This window comes from Podarcis raffonei, chromosome 2 (genome assembly GCF_027172205.1).
Source record: "Podarcis raffonei isolate rPodRaf1 chromosome 2, rPodRaf1.pri, whole genome shotgun sequence".
In the NCBI taxonomy this organism is placed as follows: Eukaryota; Metazoa; Chordata; class Lepidosauria; order Squamata; family Lacertidae; genus Podarcis; species Podarcis raffonei.
Window position 1 is genome coordinate 126,201,575 of NC_070603.1, and position 26,337 is coordinate 126,227,911.

Sequence of the window (26,337 nt, forward strand, 5' to 3'; positions counted from 1 at the left end):
AAAGGTTGTTTTCTGCTGCTCCAGAGAAGCGGACACGGAGCAATGGATCCAAACTACAAGAAAGAAGATTACACCTAAACATTAGGAAGAACTTCCTGACAGTAAGAGCTGTTCGACAGTGGAATTTGCTGCCAAGGAGTGTGGTGGAGTCTCCTTCTTTGGAGGTCTTTAAGCAGAGGCTTGACAACCATATGTCAGGAGTGCTCTGATGGTGTTTCCTGCTTGGGAGGGGGTTGGACTCGATGGCCCTTGTGGTCTCTTCCAACACTATGATTCTATAAGGTCAGACCGAGTCCAAATCAAAGGCCAGGTGGAACATCTCTGTCTTGCAGGCCCTGCGGAAAGATGTCAAGTCCCGCAGGGCCCTAGTCTCTTGTGACAGAGCGTTCCACTAAGTTGGGGCCAGTACTGAAAAGGCCCTGGCCCTAGTTGAGGCCAACCTAACCTCCTTGGGGCTTGGGACTTCTAAAGTGTTGTTATTTGTGGACCTTAAGGTCCTCCATGGGGCAGACCAGGAGAGGCGGTCCCGTAGGTAGTAGGGAGGGGGAAGGAGACTTGTGGAGAGGCTGAGGGGTGTCAGGATTCTGTCAGTGGTTCCTGGCTGGTTGCTCAAGAAAGAATAAAGACAAGGGAAAGTTTCTTACAGTCCTTACAGAGAGAGGCTATAGAACCCAGCCTCCTGGACAATGGCATTGTCCCAAGTGTATCTCCCCCTTCCTCATTCTTCACTTCTACGGGTGCTGCTACAGGTCCTCTGTCTTTGAGCTCTTTGCGCTCCTACTTTTAAGGATCACCAGGTTCTGGGAGATGGAGGGTCTGGAATGCTTCCTAGTGACAACATGTCAGCCAGGTGTTGTTATAATATAATAATTTATTATTTATACCCCGCCCATCTGGCTGAGTTTCCCCAGCTACTCTGGGCAGCTCCCAATCGAGTGTTAAAAACAATACAGCATAAAATATAAAAAAACTTCCCTCAACAGGGCTGCCTTCAGATGTCTTTTAAAAATAAGAAAGCTGCTTATTTCCTTCACATCTGAAGGGAGGACGTTCCACAGGGCAGGTGCCACCACCGAGAAGGCCCTCTGCCTGGTTCCCTGTAACCTCACTTCTCGCAGGGAGGGAACCACCAGAAGGCCCTCGGCGCTGGACCTCAGTGTCCGGGCTGAACGATGGGGGTGGAGACTCTCCTTCTCCTGGCTCTCCCATGATTCCCCAAATTTCCCCCTCATCTGCCTCTGAGCTGCAGCCTCCCTCAAACCCCTGTGGTGAATCTACACTGTCTTCCTTTTCCTCCTCCCTGGAAGGTCAGGATGGGGAGGTGGTCTCTGCCCCCTCCCTGACAAGGGGGGTGGGATTATGAGGGAGTCCGGTGCGCTTCTGCTGCCACTCAGCTTTCCGGATTTGTAGCAGAGTAAACACAGCGTGCGCTTGTGTGCAAGCATGCAGAAAAGAGAGTCTGTACACGGCTTCTTCACTAATCTAAGAAGCTTTGTTTATGTACAGCAGCAATAATAAACCAGCATCTGCAGGAGACGCAGGAATGATGCGCTCTACATGGGGTTACCTTTGAAGGTGACCCGGAAACTGCAATTAATCCAGAATGCGGCAGCTAGACTGGTGACTGGGAGCGGCCGCCGGGACCACATAACACCGGTTCTGAGAGATCTGCATTGGCTCCCAGTATGTTTCCGAGCACGATTCAAAGTGTTGGTGCTGACCTTTAAAGCCCTAAACGGCCTCGGTCCTGTATACCTGAAGGAGCGTCTCCACCCCCATCGTTCTGCCCGGACACTGAGATCCAGCGCCGAGGGCCTTCTGGCGGTTCCCTCATTGCGAGAAGTGAGGCTACAGGGAACCAGACAGAGGGCCTTCTCGGTAGTGGCACCCGCCCTGTGGAACGCCCTCCCATCAGATGTCAAAGAGATAAATAATTACCTGACATTCAGAAGACATCTTAAGGCAGCCCTGTTCAGGGAAGTTTTTAATATGTAACGCTGTACTGTTTTTAACACTGATTGGGAACCGCCCAGAGTGGCTGGGGAAACTCAGCCAGATGGGCGGGGTATAAATAATAAATTATTATTATTATTATTATCCCGTCTAGGTCAAAACCGAAAGCAGACAACACAAAGTGGGCAGGACGCAGACTCTGAGCTGTTTAACCCTGTAAGCTCTGAATCTCATCACAGGGTGGGGTAGCCAGGGTGACTCTCTGCTTCTGTCAAAGCTGAACATAATAATAATAATTATTATTTTTTATTTATATCCCACCATCCCCAGCCGAAGCCAGGCTCAGAGTGGCTAACAACAATAAAAGTAACACAGCATTCTAAAATCAATTCATCCTAAAATCAATTCAAAATCAAATTAATGGCAACCACTGGGCCAGAGTTCTGTGAGGATTGCCAAAGGAGGCGGTCAGACTGTGCCTTGGCCAAAGGCCTGGTGGAACAGCTCCGTCTTGCAGGCCCTGCGAAAAGATGTCAAGTTCCGCAGGGCCCTAGTCTCTTGCGACAGAGTGCTCCACCAGATCGGGGCCACGGCCGAAAAGGCCCTGCCTCTGGTTGAGGCCAGCCTAACCTTCCTGTGGCCCGGGACCTCCAAGATGTTTTTGTTTGCAGACCGTAATGTCCTTCTTCGGACATACCAGGAGAGGCGGTCCCGTAGGTACGAGGGTCCTAGGCCGTATAGGGCTTTGAAGGTTAAAACCAGCACCTTGAACCTGATCCTGTACTCCACTAGGAGCCAGTGCAGCTGGTATAGCACCAGGTGAATGTGATCCTGCAGTGAGGGCCCTGTAAGGGGGGAAAGGGGGGAAATGCCAATGCCAGGCTGGCAGCAGTTGACCAGCAAGAATTATGCACAAACTCCTTCAGCCTCTGCCTCTCGCCTTCACAGTCAAGGGAGAACCAGGAAAAATAACCAACCAGCTGCCAATTGCCAACTGGCCAATCCTTACCCCAATACAGTGGTAGCTCAGGTTACATATGCTTCAGGTTACAGACGCTTCAGGTTACAAACTCCACTAACCCAGAAATAGTACCTCAGGTTAAGAACTTTGCTTCAGGATGAGAACATAAATCGTACTCCGGTGGCGTGGCGTCAGCGGGAGGCCCCATTAGCTAAAGTGGTGCTTCAGGTTAAAAACAGTTTCAGGTTAAGTATGGACCTCCACTGTGAGGAAATTTAGAAATTTTGGGTAGTAGTACACGAAGAACTAAAGATGTTGAAAATATCAATAACAAAGAAACCAGAGACGTATCTCCTTGGATTGATAGATGAAGGGATACCTCGGGGGGGGGGGAGAATTTTTCTATTTGCAAGTATAGCTGCTAGAATAGTGATTGCTGCTCAGTGGAAGTCACAAACTATACCCACAAAGGAGGAATGGATTTCTAAACTAAATGAATATTTAATTCTGGCAAAATTAACTGCTATAAGAAGAAATCAGTCGAATCAGAAATTAAAAAAAGGAGTGGATATGAATGAGTTTTGATGAATATATGGCAAAATATTGCTGAAAAAAAGATACGCTAATATGCCTAGATTAAAATGTGAAGTACTGGGTGGAAGAAAAATTAGTAAGGAAAGATAATAATAATATATAGTTGAGAATAATATATATTTGAGAAGGTTGTGGAATTCAAAGATTATTGTAAATGGTATAATATGGAGGAAATGGAGTGGGGGCAGAGGGAAGTGGGAGGAGGGAGAAAAGGATAATATGATGGATTGAGGAAATAGAAATGTAAATGTATGGGGGGATGGGGTGGAAATGGTGTTGGCTTTGGTACATCTCTATTGTAATACAATATGGGGAAACCAATAAATATTAAAAAAAAAAAAGAACGGACCTCCAGAACAAATTCAGTTCTTAACCAGAGGTACCACTGTACCACCAATTCTCTGCAAAATGCATTCCCAGTGACATTACATTAGAAATACTAACACGAGGCAGTTGACAAACCATAGAAAACAGCGGCCACGATTCACCTAACCAGCCCCATCAGTTGTACAGCGGGGCTTTCTGCACTCTCCTCCCCCTCCCTGGGCTCTCAGGTGGTGTACCGGGAGAGTAGAGAAGGGATCTTTCCGTCTCCCAAACGGGAACGCTTGAGCAGACAGAATGATTTGAAGAACACCGTGTGGAGTTCCACCCTTTGCCCAAAGATTAAGACCCATCCTTAAAAGGAAGAGGAGACGTCATCTTAAACTCCCGTAATTGAAACGTACAGCAATACAATCCCATCAAAACAAGAGAGCAGTTAACAGGCAAAAAACAATGTCTAGCAGATCATCCTTACGCTGCCTAATAGGAGACCTTTTTTATTTTTCTTTCAGGGTCCGGTGAGCTTTGAAGATGTCGCTGTCCATTTCACAGACGAGGAATGGGAGTTGCTGGACCCTGACCAGAGAGCTCTGCATACGGAGGTCATGGACGAGAATCGTGACATCCTGGACTCTCTCCGTAAGGCTTTCTGCTGGATCATAATATCTGTTTTGAAATTCCATGTGTATCTCTATGTGATAAACCGCCAATATTTTGATGCAGTTCAATAAGCATCTGGGATTCTAACATCTCCACCATGAACCCTGCATGGAGGGATTTACTCTGTTTACTCTGTGAATATTCTTCCTCCAGTTATCATCAACGTTTTATTTGTATGGTGCCTTTCCATAGTTAAAACTCAAGGCGGCTTACAATATGAAAAGATTTGCATAATTACAAATATATCAAAGTAGTCATGTTGTTGTTTAGTCGTTTAGTCGTGTCCGACTCTTCGTGACCCCCTGGACCAGAGCACGCCAGGCACTCCTGTCTTCCACTGCCTCCCACAGTTTGGTCAGACTCATGCTGGTAGCTTCCAGAACACTGTCCCACCATCTCGTCCTCTGTCGTCCCCTTCTCCTTGTGCCCTCCATCTTCCCCAGCATCAGGGTGTTTTCCAGGGAGTCTTCTCTTCTCATGAGGTGGCCAAAGTCTTGGAGCCTCAGCTTCACAATCTGTCCTTCCAGTGAGCACTCAGTGCTGATTTCCTTAAGAATGGAGAGGTTTGATCTTGCAGTCACGGGACTCTCAAGAATCTCCTCCAGCACCATAATTCAAAAGCATCAATTCTTTGGCGATCAGCCTTCTTTATGGTCCAGCTATAATAATAATAATAATAACAACAACAACAACAACAATAATAATAAATTTATACCCTTCCCATCTGGCTGGGCTTCCCCAGGCACTCTGGGCAGCTTCCAACAAAATATTAAAATACAGTAATGCATCAAACATTAAAAGCTTTCCTAAACAGGGCTGCCTTCAGATGTCTTTTTTATTTTTTAATCTTTTTTATTACATTTTCCACCATAGTAACACAAACCACAAAGCAAATTAATACAAAAAAACAGAAAAGGAAAAAGAGAAGAAGGGGAGGGGAGAAAAAAAAAGGGAGGGGGGAAAAAGGGGGAGAACAATAAACAAATGGACAATAATAACAAACTTAATTCATCACAAATCCAACTTTTTAAACATCTTGATTGACTTCCTCAAATCCCTCCCTTCTGAATTTCCTTGTATTTTAAAAGTAACAGCTTTCCAATATCATTATTAAACTAAAACAATTTCCAATTATAGTCATCTTAATTCACTTTTCTTGACATTCTGAATCCCATTTATTTAATTATAACTTTATTTGTCCTAGGCCTATTTGTTTCTTTCAAGTAATTTCTAATTGTTTATATTACAATATTTGTTCAAATAGTCCTTGAATTTCCTCCAGTCCTCTTGAAACTCCTCTTCTCTCTGGTCACGAAGAAGCCTTCAGATGTCTTCTAAAGGTCTGGAAGTTGTTGTTGCTCTTGACATTTTCTCTTCTCCAGTTATGGCTCTTTAAACAAAGATGAGGCTGGTCTGAAGTGCCCGGGCCTTTTAAAATGTAGATTTCAGTGTCATTAGGGAAGTTGAAGTAACTTCTGTCAGGTTTTTTGTTTTTGCTTCTGTTAAGTTTTGGTTGACCAGAGAGACAACTGGCAATGGACTGGATTCCATGGTTGGGCCAAACAAAACCTCTCCCAGAAGAGAGCCGGGCTTTTGGAACCTGAGATTCCAAAAGCCCGGCTCTCTTCTGGGAGAGGTCAGTTAATACCAGTTAATACCAGTTAACAAAAGGCAGTGAAAACTATAGTAAAGCCCCACATCTAGAATTGGGGGCTCAATTTCTTCCTGAGGACCTAATTAGTTTCTCTCTTTGTTTTTGTTTTAATTTTTTCTTGAGTTTTGCTTTACACCCATCCACAGAAAGATTCCATCCACAGTTCAATTTAACTCTAAAAAGAAACAAATACACAAAAATACATAATAACTAAATATCTTTCCCTCCACCAATTACGGATGATGATTATTCTGAATTATCAAATCTTGTCTTTTGAGTTGACTTCTGTCCACCACCTCAATTTGAGTCATTCTTTTATTTCCTTTCTTAACTGCCTTCTTTAGAAGTTTTTCATCTCCTGGTATTAACTTATTTAATTATAATAACTGTTTTGTCCTTTGCAAAAATCAATCAAAGCATAATAAAGGTTTTATTTGAGAACAATGTTTTTCTAGGTAATTTTTATAACACTCCCATTCCTTACTGAACTTTTGGCTTGTTCGGTAACTAATTCTTTGTCATTTTAGCAAGCTCAATATATTCAAATAACTTTATTTGCTACTCTTCCATTTTCTGGCTATGAGCATTCTTGCCGCTGTAGTGGCATATAAAAATATCCTTCTTTTATCGCTTGGGATATCTGATGATAGTAAACCCAAGAGAAATGCTTCGGGCTTTTTGACAAAAGTTTGTTTGAACATTCTTCATAAATACTACCCTAAAAGTTCCTAATTTTCTTTACATCCCCACCACATTTGTAACATTGTTCCTTCTACAGTGGTGCCTCGCAAGACGAAATTAATTCGTTCCGCGAGGCTCTTCGTATGGCGGTTTTTTCGTCTTGCGAAGCAAGCCCATTGACAGCTTAACGGATTAGCGCTATTAGCGGTTTAGCGGCTTTTAGCAATCAGCTGTTAAGCGGCTTATCAGCGGATCAGCTTGATAAGCGGCTTAGGAAAAGGGGGGGGAAAGGGAAAAAAACCCGAAGGAACTCGCAAGACTTTTTCGTCTTGCGAAGCAAGCCCATAGGGAAATTCGTTTTGCGAAGCGCCTCCAAAACGGAAAACCCTTTCATCTAGCGGGTTTTCCGTCTTGCGAGGCGTTCGTCTTGCGGGGCACCACTGTATCTGTTTACACCTCCAACATTTATTAGAATTGTTTTGTACAACTTTGCTAGTTTACTAGGTATTAAATACCATCTGTAAAACATCTTCATAATATTTTCTTTTAGTGTGTAGCACGCTGTGAATTTTAAATCCCTGATCCACAAATTTTCCCATGCGTCCATCTGTATTTTATGCCCAAAATCTTTTGCCCATTTAATCATGACTTTTTTTTAGCTCTTTGTCTTTTACTTCCCAATCAAGTAATAATCTATACATTTAAGATAATACGTTTGCTTCTATTTTGTATTAATTATTTTTCTAGCTTTGAATTTTCTGTTGTGAATCCATTTTTCTTATCTAATTTGAAAGTTTCATTCAGACACACACACACACACAGACCGAGAAGCAAAACGTATTATCCCTTCCCCCCCCCTTCCTGAAAATAACACTTGTAAAAATGAAAAAGAGAGTGGGGGGAATGGTTTATTGTATTAAAGCCCTTAAAACTAAATATTAATAATACCAAAAAATAAAAAAAAAGTTTCATTCAATTCATAATATTGCAGCCAGTCTGTCACATAATGCCTAATTTCTTCAAATTTAGTTAACTTCAATTGATTTCCCTCCTCTTCCAATAATTATTTATAGGTTGCCCAGTTCTTTTCCTTATGTTTTTCTTTACTGAAATGGCTTCTAGTGATGAAAGCCACCAGAGGGTTTTCTGTTCCAATAGGCCGTTGTATTTATCGCATACTGTGTATGCTTTCCTTATTATACAGTTCAGAAAACCCCAGTGAACCTTCACCTTTCCGTAACATAAATAGGTGTGATACCCAAATCTGTTGTCCAGTCCTTCCCAATCCAATAATTCCATAATTTGCAAAATTAACCATTCTTTTAACCAGCATAGACATGATGCCTCATAATAAATCTTCAAATCTGGCAGGGCAAAACCAACTCTTTCTTTAATATCTATAAGTAACTTGTTTTATTCTGGGCCTTATGTCCTGCCAGATGAAGGTTGATAAGTCTCTCTTCCATTCTTTGAAGCTTCCTGCCCCGCCTATCACTGGGATTGCCTAAAATAGGAAGAACATTTTGGGCAGCACATTCATTTTAATTGTGGAGATTCTCCCCGAAAAAGAGAGATTCAGTCTTTTCCATATTAATAATTTTGTTTATCTCTTTCCATGTCCTAATGTAATTATCATTGTATAAATTTATGCTTTTCACAGTGATCCAAATTCCTAAATATTTATTTTCTCCTCACAATTGATAGACCAGATGGTGCCTGCAGTTGTAATTTGTCTTGCTCTTTTGTATTTTTAGCCAACAATTTAGTTTAGTCTATATTCAATTTAAATCCTGCTACCTGGTCGAATCCATGGATTCTTTCTAGAATTTTTGGTAAACTTTCAAATGGGTCTCCTGTTGTTATTACCAAATCATCTGCATAGGCTTTTAATTTAAAGGCTTTATTTCTTACTCTTATTTCTTTTATCTCTGAATCTTCTCTAATTGTCATTGCCAGTATTTCCAGAACTATGATAAATAGCAGTGGGGATAATGGGCAACTTTGTCTGGTTCCCTTCTTTATATTGAAGCTGTCAGATATTTCATTGTTTATGATCAATTTTGCTTTTGATTTTGATAAATTACCTCTATGCTTCTCCTAATCCCATCATCTTTATGGTTTTTTTTCATAAATTTCCAAGATATATTGTCAAAAGCTTTCTCCGCATCGACAAACATCAAGATTGCCTGCTTGTCTGGTGTCATTTCTAAGTACTCCAATATATCAATGCTTCTTGCCATGATTCTGGTCCTTTTCCTTCTTTTAAGATCTTGTTCCTTACTGCTTTTAACGGTATTGCAAGTGAATCTTCTAAATTTTTTTGTATTAGCATGCCGGCAGTCCATCTGGTACGGGAGACTTCCCTGGTTTCGCCTTCCTTATCACTTGATGGATTTCCATCATTGTTATCAGAGAATTTAAACATTCAATTTTGTCACTTAAAATCCTTGGAAATTTACTTTTTAAAAAATATTTTTCTATTTTATCACTGTTTTTTTCTGTTTGATATGTTTTTTTGAAATAACTTAATTTTTTTATTTATTGCGTCTGGGTCATCAATGTTGTTGTTTAGTCGTCTAGTCATGTCTGACTCTTCGTGACCCCTTGGACCAGAGCACGCCAAGCACTCCTGTCTTCCACTGCCTCCCGCAGTTTGGTCAAACTCATGCTGGTAGCTTCAAGAACACTGTCCAACCATCTCGTCCTCTGTCGTCCCCTTCTCCTTGTGCCCTCCATCTTCCCCAACATCAGGGTCTTTTCCAGGGAGTCTTCTCTGGAAAGACTCTTCTTCTTCATCATCATCAATAACCTTCCCTTTTTCTTCCAGTTTCTCTATAATCCATTCTTTTTGTTTCTTTTGTAGTTACCATGCAAGCAGTCTTCCTGGTTTATTGGTGAATTACAAGTTTTTTCTGTTTTAATTATTTAATCTTTTGTTCAGTTTCTTGATTTATGAGTATAGAAAGTTGTGTTTGTAGCATTTTGATATTTTGTTTCACCGTCTTTTTTTCCCAACAGTTCTTTCTCATTAGTGTATAAAAAAACTCCTCATTACTGCCTTTCCTGTATCCCACACTGTATTTATATCAATTTCTTCACTTAAAATTTTCTACTAATTGAAAAATAGTTATTGGAAGTCTTTCTCATTTGGTTCTTTTTTCTCTAGTCATTTTATCTAACTCTAATGAGGGAATGCCATACAGATCTCCCCATAATACATTTTTTTAAAATTACTATAATCTAGCATTTTCTCAAATAATCTAAGCTTTGCATATATTATCACTCCTCTTTTTTTCATCCTGTCTGATGAGATAAATGCTGAACCCAGTTTTTTATTTATTAAGATTCTTATGTTTTCTGGCAGTGTGTGTTTCTTGCAAACAATGTCCCTTTCCAACCATTAATATGTTCTCTATTTTGTTTCTTTTCATCTTATTGTTCAATCCATTTACAGTCCAATAAATATATTTTACATTCATCATTTAATTGTAATTTATTTCAATACTTCTTTCAGTAAACAAATATACCCAAAAATGAATGTAAAGAGAAAATTCCAGACACATTCCTAAACAGTAAAATCTTAACCTTAGATTCTCTTCTCTAGTCCTCTTGATCACCTGTTGAGTCTACTCTTTCCTCCGCTTTGTCTTTTTGTTCTAGGTGGCGATGAATTGGAAAGGGAGATTGACGAAATCTACACAGTGGATGAGCCATATACATACATGGAATGTGAAGAGAACTTCAGCCAGAGCTCCTATTCTGCTTCCCAGGACATAAATCCCATTGGATTTCTCTATCAATACGACGAATGCATAAATAGCTTCATTTGGCAGGATGGTCTCTCGTCACATGACAGAACGCAAAAGGGGGAGAAACCATATCTGTGCTTGACATGTGGGAAGAGCTTCAGTCGGAAGGACCACCTTGTTTCCCATGAAAAAATTCATACAGGGGTGAGACCTTATCAATGCTTAGAATGTGGGAGGAGCTTCATTCGTAGTTCCGCTCTCACTTCCCATCAGAGAATTCATACTGGGGAGAAACCCTATCAGTGCTTGGAATGTGGAAAAAACTTCAGCTGGAAGGAAAGTCTCACTTCCCATCAAAGAATTCATACGGGCCACAAACCGTACCAGTGCTTGGAATGTGGAAAGAGCTTTCGCCAGAGGGGCGATCTCACTTCCCATCAGAGAATTCATACAGGGCAGAAACCATTTCACTGCCAAGAGTGCGGAAAGAGCTTCACACAGAGCACTAGTCTCATGCTCCATCAAAGAATTCATACGGGGGAGAAACCGTACCAGTGCTTAGAATGTGGAAAGAGCTTCAGTCGGAAGGACCAGCTCACTTCCCATGAGAGAATTCATACAGGGGAGAAGCCCTATCAGTGCTTGGACTGTGGAAAGAACTTCAGTCGGAGGGTGAATCTCACTTCCCATCAGAGAACTCACACAGGGCAGAAACCATTTCCCTGCTTGGAATGTGGAAAGAGCTTTAGTCAGAGGGTGAATCTTGCTTCCCATCAGAGAATTCATACAGGGCAGAAACCATTTCACTGCCAAGAGTGCGGAAAGAGCTTCACACAGAGCACTAGTCTTGTGCTCCATCAAAGAATTCATACAGGGGAGAAACCGTACCAGTGCTTGGAATGTGGAAGATGCTTCCGTCAGAGCACCTGCCTCGCTTCCCATCAGAGAATTCATACAGGGGAGAAACCATTTCCATGTCAAGAGTGCGGAAAGAGCTTCTCACAGAGCACAGGTCTCATTCTCCACCAAATAACTCATACAGGGGAGAAACCGTATGAGTGCTTGGAATGTGGGAAGAGTTTCACTCGGAACAACCAACTCACTGCCCACCAAAGAATTCATACAGGGGAGAAACCCTACCAGTGCTTGGAATGTGGGAAGACCTTCCGTGATAGGAGCAATCTGACTACCCATGAAAGAATTCACAGCGGGGAGAAACCATTTCAATGCCAAATTTGTGGGAAGAGCTTCACACAGAGTACTGGTCTCATGCTGCATCAAAGAATTCATACAGGGCAGAAACCCTATCAGTGCTTGGAATGTGGAAAGAGCTTCAGTCAAAGCACCCATCTTACTTCCCACCAGAGGATTCATACCGGGCAAAAACCGTTTCAGTGCTTGGAATGTGGAAAGAGCTTCAGTCGGAAGGAAAGTCTCAGTTTCCATGAAGCAACTCACATGGGGAGCAGCCAGTTAAATCCTAGTGATGTGGAAACAGCTTCAATATCAGGAGAAGTCTCACTCTCCTTTTAAAAAAACCATACTGGGGAAGGATACCAGTGCTTGAAACGTCTGCTAAGATGGAAAAAAAACAGCAGAAAAACATGCTTGGCCAATCTCAATAAAGGCCTCTCATGATAAGGACTTCCCTCTTCTGGAGTACAATATCAGGCCTGCTGGAGAATGCTTGCAATGTTCCAGTATGTACTATCGGACCCAACGAAGGGATCCAGTATCCTCATTCACTCTATCGTGGGCAGGATGATGAGGTCAACCAAATAACAGAATCTTTGGGAAACTTTCCATACTGGCCTCCAGTATCTATAATCGAGGTCAAGTACCTTACTTCACAGTTAAAAAATAATAAAGCACCCGGCATAGACTATTTGGCCCCAGAACTGTTGAAATCTAACGTCGGCTGGTGGGCCTCCCTGCTGGCAGTAATATTCTCATTTATCGATTCATCCGGGTTATTTCCTGAAGTCGGGGCCACAGCTGCAGTCATCCCTTTATTCAAAAAGGGCCTTCCATCCGATCCGGCTAGTTATAGACCAATTCGTTTGCTACCTGTAATTAGCAAATTATATGCAAAGCATCTTTACAAGAAGATAGTTGATTAGATAACCTGATGGAGCTGTTTTTGCCGAAGAGCAAGCAGGAATTAGATAAGGCAGATCCGCTATAGACCATTGCTTTTAGATAAGTATGTTATAGATAAGTATGTTAAGAAACCAGGTGGTGTGCTATATGCAGCTTTCATTGATCTGAAAGCTGCATTTGATTCAATCTCTCGAGTAAGACTGGGGTAAGTTGAACTCTTCAAGTATAGATAAAAGATCATTGTTATTGATTAAATGTCTGTATAAAAACGCTGTGCTGAAAGTGTGTTGCTCTACAAATGGGCAGCTAATGGCATCCGTACCAGCCACAAAGGCAGTTAAGCTTTGTTAAATTTATATATTTAATTTATATATAAATGATATTGTCCAGAGTTGAACATCTCCAGAGGATCATGCCTCTACATTGGCCACAAAAGCCATTTCTATATTATTATACAGAGATGATGCGGTACTTCTGTCTAGAACAAGAGTAGGCCTAAAAAGATGGATGAGGGCATTCTCAGGATACTGACAAAGAGAAGAGCTGGCTGTGAATTGCAAGAAAACTAAAGTTTCAAGAAATGATAGGGCCCAGAGATGGTATATTGATAATAAGTTGATCGAACAAGTTAAAGTCTTTAAATACCTCTGCCTTGTTTTTCAGTCAATAGGGTCAGGGGGAGCACATCAGAAATGTGCAAAGGAAAAAGTGTCTTGAAGCGCCAAAATTCTGTAATGCTTTTTCCATACAAAAGGTGTCGATCACACACTATCAGCCCTTGAAGTGTTTAAAGCTAAACCCCTAGCACAGTTATTATATGGGGCTCGGATTTATAGAAGCTGTTCAGTCTACGTTTCTAAGGCAGTTTTTTCCCTTGTACAATCCTGTGTTCCAAATTCTTCATTGCGCTTGGAAGTAACCCGTTCTGGTACTTCCGGTTTTTGGCGTCCGCAACCCCAAAAAAACGCAACCTGAAGCATCTGTAACCCAAGGTATGACTGTACAGCCTTCAGCTGTACTTGAGGATCTATTCACAGGGACTCATGCGCTTCTGGCTTGCATTCTTTGTAAAGATTTGAGGAGTGAGGTTATTTCCCCTCTGTTATTGTCCATGACGGGTCACTCAACCATCGCTACTGTGTCCTTTCTTCTAGCAGATCAAGATAACCAGGTGACAGCAAGAACTGCAAATTTTTTAGCAGGGGCAATTAGAGTAAGATCTATTACAGTCATGCCTCGGGATAAATATGCTTCAGGTTGAGCGTTTTCAGGTTACGCTCCGCGGTGACCCAGAAGTAACAGAACGCGTTACTTCTGGGTTTCTGCGCAGGCGCTCAAAATGACGTCACACGCATGTGCGGAAGCGGCAAATCGCGACCCGCAGGCGCTGGTTGCGTTCGCTTCAGGATGTGAACGGGGCTCCGGAACAGATCCTGTTCGCATCCAGAGGTACCACTGTATTTGATTATTGATGTAAACTTCCAGAATGTATTTTGTATAGTTAAGTTTTTACCCCCATCTCCTGTCCAATGTGTTGTATTTTAGTGCTTGAAATGTGGGAAGGGCTTTATTAAAGGCACAGTAGTCAATGTGGGGGGGAAACCGTTCCAGTGCTTGGAATGTGAAAAGGAGGGAGAAGCCTGTGGGCTTCAGTCAGAGGGTCAGTCTCACAGCCCATCAAGGAACTTACAGAGGGGAGAAAGCTTTTTTCTTTCTTTTTTTAGAAAAAGCTTTATATTCTCTCTTGAAAGTTCAGAAGTGCATAATTACAGGTGCACAAAGACACACACAAAAGAAAAACAATACCCATGTAGAAAACAAAACAGAATAACAAAAAAGTATAAATTCCAAAAAAAATAAAATGTTATTGTAGTTAAGCAGCCCTTAATGTGGTTCTAGATAGCATTGAGCCATCGGAAGTCTACATTTATACACGACTTGTTCACGTGTAGCGAGTTTGTACATATCTTCAATCCAATTGTGGAAGAGAGCCTCATTTTTATTTTTCCAGTTCATCTATACCTGTCCTTTTGCCATAGTATGAGTGCAGAGAGTTTGTTCGTATTGTCCCTTAATTAGAATCCATGTTTTGGGGATATAATTGAAAATGATGTTTTCCTCTGCAAATCTAGGGTTATTCCTTACAGTTGTGTTGATCATCTCTATTACCTTCTGCCAAAACTTTATCAATGGGCAACATTGTTCAAACCTGTGTTTCAGAGAAGCATTATCTCTGTTGTATCTCCAGCACCTAAATGTCTTAGATGGTCCTTTCACAAATATGCGCAATGGAGCCCAGTAAGTTCTAAATATTATTTTTTCTTTTATGTGCTTTACTTGAGGGCCAGAGATAACACAGTTTCCCATTATTTCGTCAAGATTGGCATATCCCACTCTGTATTTCATTTCTCCTTTATGAACTATGTATAAAACTGGTTTGCTATAATAAACATTTACACAAGGCAATAGAGGGTCTTCTTTTGTAACATAAATCAACTGATTTCATACCTCTGGGGTCTCTGAGGCTGTAAAAGCTGCTGGTCTGTAAAGAACTGTTCCCCAAGTGCCTTCTCTGAAGATATTGTCATTGAGCAGTTAAAGGTTATTCATATTGGTCTCTTAACACGGAATAGGCATAGAATTCGCCCTTCTCATCTTGTAGAGTGGTGACCAACAGCAAAATGTCTGCCCCTTTTGTACCACCCAGAGACACTAGACAAGGCTGCCCACTTTCGCCTTTACTTTTAAATATCTCGTGGGAACCCCTGACGTTTATTGCCAGGCAGCATAATGAAATCTTTGGTTTAAGTGACTCAAATACACATTGGTAACATTCACAGATGACATTGTTTTGTTTATCACAAAACCTCACATTACTCTTCAAATATTAAGGCCAAATCTAGATGTTCTTGGCAAATATCTCAGGATATACTGTAGGGACGTGGGTGGTGCTGTGGTCTAAACCACAGAGCCTAGGGCTTGCCGATCAGAAGGTCGGTGTTTCGAATCCCTGCGATGGGCTGAGCTCCTGTTGCTCGGTCCCTGCTCCTGCCAACCTAGCAGTTCAAAAGCACATCAAAGTGCAAGTAGATAAATAGGTACCACTCTGGCGGGAAGGTAAACTGCATTTCCGTGTGCTGCTCTGGTTCGCCAAAAGCAGCTTTGTCATGCTGGCCATGTGACCCAGAAAAACTGTCTGCGGACAAACGCCGGCTCCCTTGGCCTATAGAGCGAGATGAGTGCGCAACCCCAGAGTCCCTGACTGGACCTAACGGTCAGGGGTACCTTTACCTTTATTCTATAAATTGGTCTAAATCAGAGTTGATGGTAATAGGAATTTAAGGGGGGGGGATTCAACTGTTCAAACAACACCAATTTCGTTATTCTATAGGCAACATTAAATATGTAGGCACAGCAATCGGTGTTTCCTAATTTAATTTTCAGAGATCTGGAATAATCTGTGAGCAAGGATGGGCACAGTGCTCTTGTCCTTTGACAACCCAGCAGAGAAGTTGACATGGCCTCTCCCACCCACCGTAACCATGGCAACCTCCCTTGGTGGTTTCCGTGGCTTGGCTATCAGCACCACCTTAGTCAGGCCCTCTGGGCTGGTTGCCCTAAACGTAATGCAGCTGCGTTTGGTGTCTCCCCTTAATACTCTGAATATTAGCGAATATTAGCGGAATTATCCCATTTGCTAAACTGAGAATTTGGGGGGATCTGCCCTTCCCCCATTCATCACAACATAAGGTACCCCCAATAGGCAACAGAAAATAACGCCCCCCAACCACACTGCCCTGCATTTTGCCAGAAAAAGGGGCACCCCTGGCCAGAGCCAGTCTTCATTTGCACACATCAGACACAAGGAGGAAGATTAAGCTGGAACTGAGATTCAGAACAACACGCCTTCCCCCAGGGGCAGAGTCTGACACCTTTTCCCAGGCCATGGGGACAGAGGACCAGATCTTGACCAGAGGAAACTTTGCCAGTATTTCACATATATTCCTAAAGCCTTTAGAGGTCAAAAGCAGCCCTTTGACCTGGACCCACAAACTGGTTGGCAGCCAGCGTAGTCAGGCCAGGATCGGTGGAATATCTCCAATAAGCCATATTCCCCCAGGGAGCAGCCTGGCCTCTGAATTCTGCACCAGCTGAAGTTTCTGCACCGCCTTTGGAGACAAACCTCTGTGTTAGGCATAGCAGTAGTCTAACCTAGAGGTTGAGTCTAACCTAGAGGTTGCCAGAGCAGAGACTACAGAGTCCACCTCTCCTTGCCCAGATAGGGGCACGTCAGCAAAGTCTAGGCAACACAATGACCATGTACATACGCAAAAAACAATATAGAATTCCTTCAAACCATAACAAGTACAAAATGAAATCTTTAGTCTCAAAGTCTCTGAAAATCTTTAATGGAAGCAAGTTACCAGACTTTGTACAATGAAAGACAAGCTGTGAAGCTTTGTGCATTCAGCAAATATGATGTCCAACACTGAACAGAGATTCTGGATATTGACTCCCGTTTCGTAGAATTATTTGTCAGCGTGGTGGGAGGATATAGAATAGCTTCATCAACCCATCTTATTTCAAATGAATGTATGCAAATGAAAATATAAACTGCTGTGGAACAGTGCTCGTAATAATGCAATCACAGATAGGGGCACAGCTGGGCCATCAGCCGAAGCCCATGGACCGCAAAGGATCCAGGACTGGCCCCAAGCCACTGACCAGCTTCTGCAAGGCAAGGCACGAACAGCTCCAGCAAATCTTGGCCTTGTGGAGAAGGAGAGCTGTGTGGCCTCAGATGCCTTACTCAGGGCTTGCTCACACTCACATGCACACTCCCTCCCAGGCTGAAACTGCACAGGGCTCTGGGCGCAAGGAGAAAGGCTTGGGTGAGGAGCACAGGATCCTTCTGGATCCCTCTCCCTCACAAGGTCGGTCAGATGTTTCGCCTCCCCTGACTTCTCTGCATCAGAATGGGGTTTATTGGATGCTGCTTTCTCTCTGACCCCAAGACCCCTCCCCAAGGGGGCAAGCAGCATCTGGACCCAAATGATGAGCGGAGCTCCTGCAAACTCACCCCCCTCCCTGGTTGGCAGAGAGGAAGGGGGCAGGACCCTCTGCTCCCCAACTTGGGGGTCACCGCAGGCGGCCCTGAGATTCTCCCTTCTCCCAATGCACCCCATGGGGCGTGAGAGAGGAGGTTCCCAGTTAGGGGAGACCCAGGCAGCTCTGGTGCAGGAGAGGGGCAGCTGCGACTGGGGAGGGGGTGTCTCTTGCTCTGGAGGACGGGCCCCCCTCTCCCTCCCCTCTCCTCTCTGCCTCCGGACCCAAGGCGACCTGGAAGACAACAACGAGGACATGGGGGGAAGGGAGGTTTCTGCAGAGGGTGGGGGTCCCTCCGTCAGAGATGCTTGAACTGAGATTCCTGCCTGGCACGGGGTGGACTAGATGACCCTCGGGATCCCTTCCAGACTCTCCTACATGAGGGGTCCCCTGCTTCTTGGGGGGGTCTCCCAAATGAAGCATCTTGGGGGGGGTCCTCCCAGGCTCCTGCCTTGGAGGAGGAGAGAGCAGGGCTCCGGTTGCTCTCGGCTTGCCAAGGGTTAAAAAGAACAGAGCTGGATTTCAACTCCAGCAGAGATTATCTTTTGATCCATAAAGTCAAACAGCTTTGGTGTTGTTGTTGTTGTTTCATGTTTCTTTGTGCAACTTGATTTTCTGAGGTTCCATTTCTATATGGAGTGTAGCTACTTCTGTATCAAAGCATAATATATTTTAAGATGTAATGTTAACAGTAGAAATGCACCATTTAATCCACAGTGATCTTCACTGCTAAAGTATCATAAAATTTGTTTGTCTGGGGAATTCAAGGAGGCAGGGAAATCATTAACCTGCTGGCACGAGTTTAATGTTGTTTGGAGACCATAACTCCCCGGAATTTCATATTAGCTATGTGTTTGTGTGTGTTCAGCACACAGAATTGTAGGTGAGATGGAATAAAAGGCGTCCCAGGAAATTCACTTTGACTTCTTATTCATTGTTTCAAATGTGAGTTCGCTTACAGATGAGAATGGACCATGTTGATTGCTGAATAATTACACCATCATGCACACATTAATTTGAACAAGCCCTTGAGCATGAATAAAAGAGGCACAGCTCTGATCCAGTAGCCACTCATATCATGCTCTAGGATGCCATTGATATAGGGGGCTTAACGTACGCCTGGTGGAATCAGTGTTGGGAATTCCATTCCACCCTTGCTGCAGATATGTGGGACTGTTACATGTCACGTGTCTGTTTACATTCCAGCACAGATTGCTGGAGTCCTGTGAGCGGAATATCCGCTCTGTATTGCTTTTGTTTTTCTCTCTCTCCAAGAAGAACGGCAAGGAGAGAATTGTCCAGATTTATGTACAATAAACGTAGTCTAGTATCCACGCCTCGAGCCAGATCTGTTGTGTTTACTCTGCTGAGTAACGTGTCCTCATGCACGCACAGCAGCGTGAGTCGCGGACGCACGTCGGAGGAGGATGACTGATGGACCTCCGCAGAGGCAAGGCTGAGAAGGGAGACCCAAGCCAGCTGGCCTTCCATCCCACGGTTCCGACAATCGGGACAACCAGTGGGAGACAGTGGCGTAGAAAGGGAGCGGTGGGGGTGAGCCACCCCGGGTGTCATCATGAGGGGGGTGACAAAATGCTCAACGTTTCCGAGCACAATTCAAAGTGTTGGTGCTCACCTTTCAAGCCCTAAACAGCCTTGGTCCTGTATACCTGAAGGAGCGTCTCCACCCCCATCGTTCAGCCCAGACACTGAGGTCCAGCGCCGAGGGCCTTCTGGCAGTTCCCTCGGTGTGAGAAGTGAGGTTACACGGAACCAGACAGAGGGCCTTCTTGGTAGTGGCACCCGCCCTATGGAACGCCCTCCCTTCAGATGTGATGAAAATAAGCAGCTATCCTATCTTTAAAAGACATCTGAAGGCAGCCCTGTTTAGGGAAGTTTTTAATACTTAATGCTGTACTGTTTTAACACTTGATTGGGAGCCGCCCAGAGTGGCTGGGGAAGCCCAGCCAGATGGGCGGGGTATAAATAATAAATTATTATTATTATTATTATTATTATTATTATTATTATTATTATTATTATCAATGTGCCCACTCCCAGCCCCCAAAAGAAAGCAGCAGCTTTGGGCAAACCAGGCCACCACGCTCCTTCCGCCGCCACCAGTTGCTCTGGTGGGAAAGGAGAAGCAGGGCAGGGGCAGTGGAGGCTGAGGCTGGGGAGAGGTCAGCGCGAGCCCAAACCTCCAGGACACCGACCCTCGTGCCCTTCTCCGCCTCAGGGAGGCCACGTGACGGCTGGCTATGTCATGAAAACAGTGTTGAGTTCTTTTTACCTTTATCAGAGCGTTTTCAAGAAAGACAAACATGACGCAATTCTCTTCAGATTACAACCCGTTATTGATTATCAAGTAAGAAGCAATAAGGACTCAATCATTCATCACTCATACATTCCTTTCATACCTGCCAGATGGCTGGTCCCACTAAAAGATGGCCAGTCTCTTCCATGGGTCGTCGGACGGCAGGTAGGACAGCACACAAAGTTCCCAAGGCCTTCCAGGTTCTTATATAGGCCCAGGTCCCATACAGCTCCATTGTCTTGTATTGAAGGGGGTTGAACTAAGTGACAGCTGTCATCATGCTTTGTCATCATGCTTATTCCTTGAGTAGACATGAAAACAGTCTGGTTTCCGCCATGTTTGATTCCTCAAATAGATATGAATAGCATGTTTCAAACAGTCTAGTTTCCGCCATATTGTCACTGTCCTTATGAATAGTATGTTTCTTTCAACATGTCTTCTTTAAGAACAGTCATTTGTCTCAACCATATATTCAGTTCTCAGGTTATCCTTTATGTCATCCAGACATGTTGTCATAACATGTCCAAAGATTAGGAAAAGAAAGAAGAAGAAGCAGGATTGGATGAACATTCAAAGAGACTCGGCTGAGATTTGTTGGAACAGTTTTAATAAGGCTTTACAGAAACTGGACCTGGAAACTGGAGAAATACCAATTTGGATTATTAGACAATCATTATAAGAGTCATATTGAACTGTCTAAGTGGTTAAGATTTGAAGGCTGGGCTACGGAGGGAAATGTAGGAAAAGTCATCTTGCTGAAGGGGAGGAAAAAGGCTGGATACTAAATACAGCTGGGTTTTGACTTTAGGAGGACACACACAGGAAGAGGAGAGTTGGAGGTGGGAGGAAGGCTCTCTCAGGGTGGGAGACGGGGAGAAGGGGGGTCACCCAGGGGAGAGGTGGGGGAGCCTGTCTTTCTATGGGTTAATGAATGATATGATATATACGATACAAATGTGAAAAAGGGTATTTTAGTTATTTCCCCCCTTTCTCTTTTCTATACTATTGTGTTTTGTTAGAGTTAAATAATTTTTGCTTTTTTATTTTTATTTTTTTGTTTTCCCTCTGTATGAATTATTTGATGGGAAATGAGACTCCTTCTGACTGAAGCTCTTCCCACATTCCAAGCACTGATGTAGTTTCTCCCCTGAATGAATTCCTTGATGGGTCATGAGATGGGTGCTTTTGTGGGATGTGAAACACAAGAGCAATCAAGTACAGTACTACCTCGGGTTAAGAACTTAATTCGTTCTGGAGCTCCATTCTCCCCCCCCAATTTTTTTTATTCATTTTATAACACTAATAAACAACACAAACAGAAAAACAAACAATACAAATTATTGTATTGTCCTTATTTTTTCTAAACATTGTTAGGTGGGCTTCCCCAAATCCCCTCTATCTGATTTTCATTTTACCTCATCTTTAGCAGTTACATATATCATAATTTCTAACCATTTTTTAAAAATCACGCTTACTTTAACCATAAAAATCTTCACATTTTATTACTTACAGATAATACTATTTTAAAATACACTATCTTCTACTTCTAACCCTACAGCCTATATCCACTTCCAAAGCTTTTCTAAGATTTAAATATTAACATATTTTTTCAAATTTTCCTTCCAATCTTCTTCCACCATCTCTTCTCTCTGGTCTCGGAGTCTCCCAGTCAGTTTGTCAAGTTCCATATAGTCCATCATCTTCATCTGCTGGGTGTGTCCTAATGTAATTTTCAGAGATCTGGAATAATCTGCGAGGAAGGATGGGCACTGAGTTCTTGTCCTTTGGCAACCCAGCAGAGAAGTTGACATGGCCTCTCCCACCCACCGTAACCTCCAATAAAAACCATTATTTCAACCAGCAAAAGGCTGCTGTTTCAAAATAGATCCTTAAATCTGGCAGGAAGACACCCCCCCCTTTTTCACATCTGTTAATAATTTAAACTTCTGGGTTCCCCCCCCCTGCCAGATAATACATTCATCTTTAACACAGAAATTTGGCCCAACAAAGATAGTTTCAACCTTGTCCAGATGTCCAAATCTCTTTTGATATCCTTCCATAACTTTTCATAGTTGTCTTCAGCCCTGTGGTTTCCTCTAAATTAAGTTTTTAATGTATCGCTAAATTTTTTTCTAAGACTTTGGTTTTATTCTAATTAATTTAAAACCTGCAACCTGTCCAAACTCTTGAATTATCAACAGTGCTTTGATTGCACTGATCTCAGGGTCATAGAATCATAGAATCATAGAATCATAGAGTTGGAAGAGACCACAAGGGCCATCGAGTCCAAACCCCTGCCAAGCAGGAAACACCATCAGAGCACTCCTGACATATGGTTGTCAAGCCTCTGCTTAAAGACCTCCAAAGAAGGAGACTCCACCACACTCCTTGGCAGCAAATTCCACTGTCGAACAGCTCTTACTGACAGGAAGTTCTTCCTAATGTTTAGGTGGAATCTTCTTTCTTGTAGTTTGGATCCATTGCTCCGTGTCCGCTTCTCTGGAGCAGCAGAAAACAACCTTTCTCCCTCCTCTATGTGACATCCTTTTATATATTTGAACATGGCTATCATATCACCCCTTAACCTCCTCTTCTCCAGGCTAAACATGCCCAGCTCCCTTAGCCGTTCCTCATAAGGCATCGTTTCCAGGCCTTTGACCATTTTGGTTGCCCTCCTCTGGACACGTTCCAGTTTGTCAGTGTCCTTCTTGAACTGTGGTGCCCAGAACTGGACATAGTACTCCAGGTGAGGTCTGACCAGAGCAGAATACAGTGGCACTATTACTTCCCTTGATCTAGATGCTATACTCCTATTGATGCAGCCCAGAATTGCATTGGCTTTTTTAGCTGCCGCGTCACACTGTTGGCTCATGTCAAGTTTGTGGTCAACCAAGACTCCTAGATCCTTTTCACATGTAGTGCTCTCAAGCCAGGTGTCACCCATCTTGTATTTGTGCCTCTCATTTTTTTTTGCCCAAGTGCAATACTTTACATTTCTCCCTGTTAAAATTCATCTTGTTTGTTTTGGCCCAGTTCTCTAATCTGTCAAGGTCGTTTTGAAGTGTGATCCTGTCCTCTGGGGCGTTAGCCACCCCTCCCAGTTTGGTGTCATCTGCAAATTTGATCAGGATGCCCTTGAGTCCATCATCCAAGTCGTTGATAAAGATGTTGAATAAGACCGGGCCCAAGACAGAACCCTGTGGCACCCCACTAGTCACTCTTCTCCAGGATGAAGAGGAACCATTGATGAGCACCCTTTGGGTTCGGTCAGTCAGCCAGTTACAAATCCACTGAGTGGTAGCATAGTCAAGACCGCATTTTACCAGCTTCTTTACAAGAATATCATGGGACACCTTGTCAAATGCCTTGCTGAAATCAAGGTAGGCTACATCCACTGCGTTCCCTTCATCTACCAGGCTTGTAATTCTGTCAAAAAACGAGATCAGGTTAGTCTGACATGACTTATTTTTCAGAAATCCATGCTGACTATTGGTGATCACAGCATTCCTTTCTAGGTGCTCACAGACTGTTTGCTTAATGATCTGCTCCAGAATCTTCCCTGGTATTGATGTCAGACTGACTGGGCGGTAATTATTTGGGTCCTCTCTTTTCCCCTTTTTGAAAATAGGGACAACATTTGCCCTCCTCCAGTCTGCCGGGACTTCGCCTGTTCTCCAGGAATTCTCAAAGATGACTGCCAGTGGTTCTGAAATCACATCTGCCAGTTCTTTTAATACTCTTGGATGCAGTTCATCTGGCCCTGGAGACTTGAATACATCTAGACTAGCCAAGTATTCTTGTACTATCTCCTTAGTTATTCTGGGCTGTGTTTCCTCTGCTGAATCATTTGCTCCAAATTCTTCAGGTCGGGCATTGTTTTCTTTATCGGAGAAGACTGAGGCAAAGAAGGCATTGAGAAGTTCAGCCCTTTCTGTGTCCCCTGTTTGCATTTCACCATCTTCTCCTCTGAGTGACCCCACTGTTTCTTTGTTCTTCCTTTTGCTACGAACATACCCATAAAAGCCTTTTTTGTTGCTTTTAACCTCTCTAGCAAGCCTGAGTTCATTCTGTGCTTTAGCTTTTCTGACTTTGTGTCTACACGTGCTGGCTATTTGTTTGAATTCCTCTTTGGTTGTTCCCCCCTTTTCCATTTCTTGTACACATCCTTTTTTAATCTTAACTCAGTTAAAAGTTCTTTAGATAGCCACCCTGGCTTCTTTAGGCACCTTCCATGTTTCCGTCTCATTGGTATTGCCTGAAGTTGTGCTTTTACTATCTCCCTCTTAACAAACTCCCAGCCATCATGAACTCCCTTTCCTTTTAGTATTACTGTCCATGGGATCTCACCCAAAAAAGTGAGTCCTGTAAAGTCAATACCAAATCATCAGCAAAGGCTTTTAACTTACATTGTTTAGTTCCCACTACTATGCCTTTAACTTCCTCATCCTTCCTTATCCTATTCAGCAGCACCTCTAGGACAGAAATAGAAAGCGGGGCGGGGGGGAGTGGGCACCCTTGCCTGGTTCCCTTCTCAATCCTAATTTCTTCTGAGACCATGTTGTTAATGATAATTTTTGCTTCCTGCTCAAAGTAAATTGTGTTAATACCATTTAGAAAGTTTTGACCGACCCCCATATAACATAAGTTCTGTTTCATAAAACTCCAATAAACATTATCAAAGGCTTTCTCTGCATCAATAAACGTTAACATTGCTTTAGTATTCTTTTTTACCTCTAATCTTTCCAGCACATCCACTATGTTCCTAATACAGTGGTACCTCGGGTTAAGTAGTTAATTCGTTCCAGAGGTCCGTTCTTAACCTGAAACTGTTCTTAACCTGAAGCACCACTTTAGCTAATGGGGCCTCCCGCTGCAGCCACGCGATTTCTCTTCTCATCCTGAAGCAAAGTTCTTAACCCAAGGTACTATTTCTGGGTTAGCAGAGTCTGTAACCTGAAGTGTATGTAACCTGAGGTACCACTGTATTATCTTTCTTTTCTTTTTTTTAAGCAGTGCCCTGCAGCGTTGTGATTCTATTTTTTTATTAGTTTTTATTAGTTTCCAATACAAATATATAATAATTTCATATTCAAATTTTCACAAATTGTCTCTTTTTGGACTTCCTTCAGCTTCTCTGACAATCATCCATATATAAATTTAAGTTACGCATTTCCCAAGTTTGTATTGTCATTAATAAACCCTCTCACCTCTATTCCCTTTTAACAATACTTCTCCAGTTTCACAGTGCTTCTTGAAACCCCACTAGCGTTATCTGCTCATCACAAAAACTTTTCAGATAATCTGTACATTTCCCCCAGTCCTCGATAAACTTTTGGTTTCAAAGATATCTAATCTTCCCAGTCAGTTTGTCCAATTCTGCATAGTCTAACAGCTTCCTTCTCCATTCTTCCATTGTCGGTATTTCCTCATTTCCATTTCCGGGCCAGTAGAATTCTTGCTGCTGTGACTGCATATTGGAAGAGTTTGCAGTCCTTTCTTTTTATTTCATGTCCTGTAATCCCTAAAAGAAAAGCCTCTGGTTTCTTTATAAATGTATATTTTAACATCTTTTTCAATTCATTATATATCATCTCCCAGAAACTTTTCACTTTCTTACATTCCCACCACATGTGATAAAATGTTCCTTCTTTTTCTTTACATTTCCAACATTTATTACATATCTTAAACATTTTCGCTAACTTTACCGGTGTTATATACCATCTATATACCATTTTCATGACATTTTCTTTTAACGTCATACATGCTGTAAATTTTAAGTTTTCCTTCCATACTTTTTCCCAATCTTCAAATTGTATGTTATATCCAAAATCCCTGGCCCACTATATCATTACTGATTTAACTTCTTCATCTTTCGTGTACCATTCCAATAACAACCTATACATTTTTGACAAAATTTTACAATCATTATTTATTATTTCTATTTGAAATTTTGAGTCTTTTTCTTCATAACCACTTTCTTTAATATCTTTTTTAAACATTTCATTTACCTGAAAGTAATGCAACCAATCATAAACATATTCTTTAACTTGTTCATATGGTTTCAATTTCCATTTTCCTCCTTCTTTGATTATCACACGTCCATATGTAATCCATTTACCTCTCATGTTGATTTTCTTTACACGCATAACCTCTAATGGGGATAACCAGTGAGGAGTTCTTGGTTCTAAAAGGTTTTTACACCTAACCCATACTTCAATTAAGGGACCTCGGAAAATGT

The 26,337-nt window shown here is 42.5% G+C and overlaps 1 protein-coding gene across 3 annotated transcripts in view; it reads left to right on the forward strand.

Moving 5' to 3' along the window:
• LOC128409533 (zinc finger protein ZFP2-like) overlaps window positions 1-13,702 on the forward strand; it is a 34,134-nt gene extending 20,432 nt beyond the window's left edge. For all 3 annotated transcript variants that reach the window (XM_053380079.1, XM_053380081.1, XM_053380080.1), the window contains 2 exons: window positions 4,345-4,471; window positions 10,488-13,702. In XM_053380079.1, coding sequence (XP_053236054.1) covers window positions 4,345-4,471; window positions 10,488-12,109 — 1,749 coding nt within the window. In that variant the 3' untranslated portion in view covers window positions 12,110-13,702. The remainder of the gene's footprint in view (window positions 1-4,344; window positions 4,472-10,487) is intronic.
• Window positions 13,703-26,337: the final 12,635 nt, after the last annotated feature.